The sequence below is a fragment of the Neoarius graeffei genome, chromosome 1, assembly GCF_027579695.1.
Source record: "Neoarius graeffei isolate fNeoGra1 chromosome 1, fNeoGra1.pri, whole genome shotgun sequence".
In the NCBI taxonomy this organism is placed as follows: domain Eukaryota; kingdom Metazoa; phylum Chordata; class Actinopteri; order Siluriformes; family Ariidae; genus Neoarius; species Neoarius graeffei.
The window spans coordinates 65,854,056-65,861,474 of NC_083569.1; the positions used below are offsets into that span (position 1 = coordinate 65,854,056).

Consider the following 7,419-nt stretch of genomic DNA (forward strand, 5'->3'; position numbering starts at 1 on the left):
AGTAATTTTTACAATTAAAGTGATTCATATAGGTAGTGGTCTGAGTGAATGACCTTGACGTCCGTAACGTCACAGCAGGAAGTCTATCAGTCTCATCGCCATTTCCACTATACTAAAACACAGAGCTGACTGCAACTCCGATCCTCCGTTTTGAGCTAATTTATCACCATGCCATGTAGATGTGTTGCTGGCGGGTGCAGCAACATGACAGAAGGTGGATTTACATTGCATTCATGGCCCAAGAATGTTCAAACTGCAAAGATTTGGACGTGTTTTGTGAGAAGTTCATGGGCACATTGGGCGGCTACGAAGTGGTCTCTCCTCTGCTCTGCACATTTTACTGAAGACTCATACGAGACCTCTGATCTGTTGAGGGAGCATTGGCTATAAGCCCGTATTGAAAGAGGGCGCAGTATCAACAATTAAATAAAACTACAAGAAAAGGAAAGTATTTATTTATTTTATTTTTATTTTTTTAAAAAGGACAATGAGTTTAGTTGCACTAGTTTTCCTGGAGTGAGCCGAGGGTTGTTGGTAAAACCTGGGACGGAACGGGACGTGACATGTCGCTTGGGCAGTGACCTCCCTGCGGTTGTTGCTAAAACTGGTGACATCCCGTTCCATCCTGGGTTTTAGTAATTGCCTGAGCTGAGCAGTAATGGTGGAGTACTCAATAATGGAGAGAATGGAGAAAGAGTGGAGCAGCCATCTTATTTCTAAACTGGATATTGCTGCCATCTCACCCTTATGTGAAAGAAGCAAATGAACGGAGAACTGAACGAACAACTGAAAGTCAGATTGTTTCAAAACAATCAGCCACAAGATCGGCCTTCAAGAAGCGAGAACACAGACGGGTAAGCTCCAACTCTCATTTGGATAAAAAAACAACAAAAACAACACTTGTTGTTTACCTGCATTTAGATTAATACATGGTTACTTGTACTGTGTAATTAAGTTACTGTTATAAGATTATTTAATTTGCTTCAGAATGTGATTGTCTCAGTTCATCTGATTATTTAATTAGCCTTTTACGTTTTATCAGTGAAAATGCATGCATGTACCGTACATGTATGTTGCACACATTATAACACCTATCCTGATTGTCAACCCACAATCAATGAAGTCAAATCAGTCTTAGTTGAGCAAGTCAGTAATGGTATTTCTTACTTTCACCATAAATTGTTAATTATATGACTTTGGTCTATCGCTGTCAAAGGCCTTGGCCTTAAAACCGGTTATTGCTGTGATGTCATTCACTCAGGGTTAGCTGGCTCATTGGGGCAGCTCAAATGCCAACTTTGCAGTCTATTTTAACTCTCAAAAATATATATATTTTTTAAAATTCCCATTTATGCAGCATACAAGAGTCAAGGATGGAGATACTATCCACTCAGAAATTTATTTAAAAATAAAGGTTCTGCGTACAGTGAACCCTCGCTATAACGCGGTTCATCTTTCGCGGCTTCGCTGTTTCGCGGATTTTTTTTTTTACAGTGCATTGTGTTCAGAATCCTGATTGGCTAAGGGACTGTAGTCTAGAAGTGAAAAAAGTTGATATTGGTCTTTCACTTACACCAGTGTCAACCGTTTCCGTGCCTCGTCTCTGTACAGCCTGCCAAATTTATGTTTGCAATTTTTTTCCATGCCAAAACCCACAATGTCGACGAAACGTCCTGCACCGACAAAGGCACCTCCAGACGCGCCCAAAAGGCAGAGGAGGATGCTAACTATCGCAGAAAAAGTTAAACTTTTGGACATGCTGAAGGAAGGTAGAAGCTATGCTGCTGTGGGGCGCCATTATGGAATAAATGAATCTTCGGTTCGTTCCATAAAGAAGGAGGAAAATAAAATAAGGACGACAGCAGCAATAAGTTTTAACAAGGATGCAAAAAGGGTTGTGACTGTCCGCAACAAGACCATCGTAAGGATGGAGTCTGCTTTAGCTTTGTGGATTAAAGACTGCAGGAAAAAGAACATTACGCTGGATACCAATGTTATCCGCACAAAAGCTAAAAAACTTTATGAAACCTTTGCTGACAGCGATGACATTCATGACAGCGAAGAGGAGGAGGATGTGGATCTCGGGCCATCGACGAGTGCTGTTCATGCAGTATCAAGCCCATTTAATGCCAGCAAGGGCTGGTTTGAGAAATTTCAGAAACGTTTTGGACTTAAAAATGTTTCTCTGCATGGAGAGGCTGCTTCTGCGAATACCGCTGGAACAGAGGCATACGTGAACAACAGATTTAAAGCGATCATTGAGGAAGGGGGATATAAGCCTGAACAAGTTTTTAATATGGATGAGACAGGCTTATTTTGGAAACGAATGCCCTCTCGCACCTTTATCATGCAGGAAGAAGCCAAAGCCCCGGGATTTAAGGCCCAAAAAGATCGTTTGACTCTGGTTATGTGTGGAAATGCGGCAGGTTTTATGATAAAACCAGGCCTTATTTATAGGTCTAAAAATCCTAGAGCCCTGAAAAACAAAAATAAAGATGCGTTGCCCGTTTACTGGATGCACAACGCAAAGGCTTGGATGACAAAAGCGCTCAATCAGGATTGGTTCAAACAGTGTTTCATCCCGGAGGTCAAGTGTTATTTGAGAGGAAAAGGACTAGACTTTAAAGTGCTTCTGCTCGTTGACAATGCCGGAGGTCACGCTGATGATTTGTCATATGATGGTGTGAAAATCGAATTTCTGCCGCCGAACACTACATCGCTGATTCAGCCCTTGGACCAAGGCATCATCCGTGCTTTCAAGGCTCTCTATACGCGCAACACTCTGCAACATCTTGTTGAGGCTGTGGACTCGGATCAAGATTTCTCACTAAAGAACTACTGGCGTGGATACACCATTGCATCATGTCTCCAAAATATTCAGAGGGCCATTCAGGAGATGAAAACTGAAACTTTGAATGCCTGCTGGAAAAAACTGTGGCCAGAGGCAGTGCAAAACCCGATCGGAGTCTCCCTTGACGAGATCCATCACTCTGCGGTAGATACAGCTGTGAATCTAGCTAAACAGCTTGGAGGAGACGGCTTTAATGACATGACTCCTGATGAAATTAATGCCCTGATTGATGCACACACAGCTCCGCTGACTGATGAAGACCTGGTAGAGATGACAAAGCCACCAAGTGAGGATGAGGGAGAAGGGGAAGAAGAGGACACAAGTGTTGATAAAGATGAGGAAGATGGACTAACACTTGGTCGCTTGACAACCATGGTGAGAATGGCCACTGAACTTCAGCGAGTGGCACAAGAATGAAACCCGTTGATGTGTCGCTCATTACAGTTTTCAAATATAATCGAAGGTGGCATGTCTGTTTACAAGAATCTTCTTGCCCAGAAGAAAAAAGAGTGCCAACAACTACCCATAACTATGTTCTTCTCTCGGAAAAAGACACCTGCACCACAGCCTTCAGCAGAAAATGACGCTACAGCGGAGCGGAGTCAGGACGAAGAGGCACAGTCAGAGGGACTGTGAAATACGCGTGAGTCGCAATGTGTCTATCCTCATATTCATTATTAAAAATATTATTTTACAGTATTATTACAGTATTATTATTTTAAAAGTATTAAAAACTGTCATAGTTATTTGCAAGAACGTTTTTTTTTAATTTCTTAAACAAATGCTTTACATTTGTATTGTATAATAGTTGTAAAAAACTAAAGTTGACTATTTCATGGATTTCGCCTATCGCGGGTCCTTTTTGGAACGTAACCCCAACGATAAACGAGGGTTCACTGTATATCCTTTAACAAAACCTATGGTGATTATTTATCTGCATTGAGTAATTCTCCTCAATGTGTTTATATAGAGTGGCTAATAGCAAATGTGTAACTGATGTGCTAAAGTATCACAGGGAGAATTGGGAAAACATGGAGTGGAGCGCAAAGGCACAAGTCAGGATTTGGAAGTTCTGGGCTGGATCATGACACCTTCCAACTACTGGCCCTTAAAACAATGTGCTAAAAAAAAAAAAAGTTGTTCATAAATTACAGCAGACTCTAAATTGACCGTAGGTGTGAATGTGAGTGTGAATGGTTGTCTGTGTCTATGTGTCAGCCCTGTGATGACCTGGCGACTTGTCCAGGGTGTACCCCGCCTTTCACCCATAGTCAGCTGGGATAGGCTCCAGCTTGCCTGTGACTCTGTAGAACAGGATAAAGTGGCTAGAGATAATGAGATGAGATAAATTACAGCAGCACATAAGCTTAACTAGTAATAAGGCAGCATAGACATCATGAGGATGAAATTAGTATAAACTATTTGACATTTTAACCTCTGAATGAAACTACTTTTGTGAGCAGAAAATTGCACTCATTTGAAGCTGGATATGAAAAGAGGTTGTCAGGAAAGAATAAGTAAGAAAATGGCAAACTATGGTATTATTTGAAATATTTCATAATTCTCATTTTTAAATTCTCACTTAAATTTTAAGAGCCCATAAAATGTTTTTGTGGCAGCGGGGGCGTGGTCAAGCGCCAGTCTGTGACAGGAGGGCGGAGTCAGGGAAGGTAAGTGGCAGAATCACGTCACCTGAGAGCAATTAACCTGTGTTTGTGTGTCTTCCCAGTGACTGCGCCCTATATCAGGAGGGAGAGCGAGAGCAGAAGCTGCTGATCCCTGAACCAGACGCCAGTTGTGTGTGTGTCTGCACGATTAATCATTGTTAAACTGAAAAGTGTGGCAATAAAGCCAAATTATAAAACCTGATCTCTGTCCTGCCGTCCTCTGTGCTCCACCCACACGTAGAGAGCCTTACAGTGGTGCCGAAACCCGGGACAGTGGAGCACCAAACCAGCAGCCCCATGGAATCCTCCCCGTTCGCCGATCTGGTCCACGCCCTCGCCACGGCTCAGCAAAGCCAGCACCAGGCACTCGTCATGCTCCGAAAGGAGCAGGAGCAGCGCTTCGAAGCCCTGGTGCTGGCCCAGCAGGAAGATCGCGAGGCGTTCCGGCATCTCCTCGCGTCGGCGGGGTCCACCAGCGCTCCGGCCGCGGGCCCGTCTCCCTTCATTGTCACCAAGATGGGCCCGCAGGACGACCCCGAGGCGTTCATCACGTTGTTTGAACAGGTCGCCGAAGCCTCGGGGTGGCCGATGGAGCAGCGCGCGGCGCGCCTCCTCCCGCTGCTCACGGGAGAGGCGCAGCTGGCCGCGCTACAGCTCCCCGCCAACCGCCGGCTGGCCTACGCAGACCTCCGCCGGGCCGTCCTCCAGCGCGTGGGGCGCACACCGGAGCAACAGCGCCAGCGCTTCCACGCGCTGCGACTGGAGGAAGTCGGCCGGCCGTTCGCGTTCGGCCAGCAGCTCCGGGACGCCTGCTGGCGGTGGCTGAGGGCCAACAATCGTGACGCCGAGGGAATCGTCAACCAGGTGGTACTGGAACAATTCGTCGCCCGCTTACCAGCCGGAACCGCGGAGTGGGTCCAGTGCCACCGCCCGGCATCGCTGGATCAGGCAATCGAGCTGGCGGAGGATCATCTGGCGGCTGTTCTGGCGGCAGGACAGCAGATGGCATCATCTCTTCTCTCCTCTTCTCTCTCTCTCTCTCCCTCTCCTCCTGTGTCCCGTCCTCGCCCCATTCCCCCACCGCGGAGGCGGGGGCCGGCACCACCCCAGCCAGCCCGCCGCACCCGCGGTGCCCTCCCGTTTCTCCCTTCTGTGTCTGTCTCTCCCCCACCTCAGGTGAGTGAGCCCCAGATCACTGGTGCAGAGGGAAAGCCTGGGCCGGTTTGCTGGCGCTGCGGGGAACCGGGCCACCTTCATCAGCAGTGCACAGCAATGGAAGTGGGCGCGGTGGTTCGGATCCCCGACGCGCCAGAGGCCGCCCTCGATCGGGCCGGAGCGTATCGCATACCGGTGAGTATCCAAGGGGCTACATATCAGGCGTTGGTGGATTCTGGTTGTAATCAGACCTCAATTCGCCAAAGCCTGGTTCAAAACGAGGCATTGGGGGGAGCACAGGGGGTGAAGGTATTGTGTGTGCATGGGGATGTTCACAGCTACCCTTTGGTGTCGGTCCACATTATTTTCAGAGGGGAAAAATTTATAGTGAAGGCGGCGGTTAATCCTCGCCTTACCCACTCTCTAATTTTGGGGACTGATTGGCCGGGATTTCAGGGTTTAATGACACGCCTAGTCGAGAGTGGGTCCTGCCATTTGACAGGGGGAGGTCCCGGTGTCGCTTTGGCGGGAGCAGCTGTCACAGAGCCGTCTACGTCATCTCTGCGTCAGAGTGAGGAGCCGCCGGCTCCTCCTCTCTCTATTGGGGAATCCCTCGCGGATTTCCCATTAGAGCAGTAGCGAGACGAGACTCTGCGGCATGCGTTTGACCAAGTGAGAGTAATCGATGGTCAAATGCTCCAGCCGAACGCCACCCCGTCCTTCCCCTACTTCGCGATTATGAACGATAGATTATACCGAGTGACGCAGGACACTCAAACTAAAGAGCGCATCACGCAGCTTTTAATTCCGAAGAGCCGCCGGGAATTGGTATTCCAGGCGGCTCACTTTAATCCCATGGCTGGACACTTGGGGCAGGATAAAACACTAGCCCGAATAATGGCCCGTTTCTATTGGCCGGGGATTCGCGGCGATGTCCGTAGGTGGTGTACGGCATGCCGCGAATGCCAGTTAGTAAACCCAGCGGCCATTCCAAAAGCGCCTTTGCGCCCTCTACCGTTAATCGAGACCCCGTTTGAGAGAATTGGGATGGATCTCGTCGGGCCATTAGATCGGTCAGCACGAGGGTACCGCTTTATATTAGTTCTGGTGGACTATGCAACGCGATACCCGGAAGCAGTGCCTCTGCACAATATTTCAGCACGCAGTATTGCCGAGGCACTCTTCCACGTCATCTCCCGAGTCGGAATCCCGAAAGAGATTCTGACTGATCAAGGCACTACGTTTATGTCACGAACACTGCGCGAACTGTATGGGTTATTGGGGATTAAGCCGATCCGCACCAGCGTGTATCACCCACAAACGGACGGTTTAGTGGAACGCTTCAACCGCACCCTCAAAAATATTATTAAAAAATTCGTAAGTGAGGACGCACGTAACTGGGATAAGTGGCTCGAACCCTTGCTGTTCTCAGTGCGAGAGGCCCCCCCAAGCCTCCACGGGGTTCTCCCCGTTCGAATTATTATATGGGCGTAAGCCGCGCGGCATCCTGGACGTGCTGCGGGAAAATTGGGAGGAGGGACCTTCACAAAGTAAGAATGAAATTCAGTACGTTATGGACCTGCGCGCAAAACTCCACACGCTCACCCACCTAACTCAGGAGAATTTGCGGCAGGCCTAGGAACGGCAAGCCCGCCTGTACAACAAGGGTACGCGCCTTAGAGAGTTCACTCCGGGAGATAAGGTACTCGTACTGTTGCCCACGTCGAGCTCCAAATTGATCGCCAA

The 7,419-nt window shown here is 48.1% G+C and overlaps 1 protein-coding gene across 1 annotated transcript; it reads left to right on the forward strand.

Annotated features, from left to right (window-relative positions):
• The first annotated feature begins 1,657 nt into the window (after positions 1–1,657).
• Positions 1,658–3,268, forward strand: LOC132885153 (tigger transposable element-derived protein 1-like). Its single transcript, XM_060919502.1, has one exon. The coding sequence runs from the start codon at positions 1,658–1,660 to the stop codon at positions 3,266–3,268; it is 1,611 nt and encodes a 536-aa protein (XP_060775485.1).
• Positions 3,269–7,419: the final 4,151 nt, after the last annotated feature.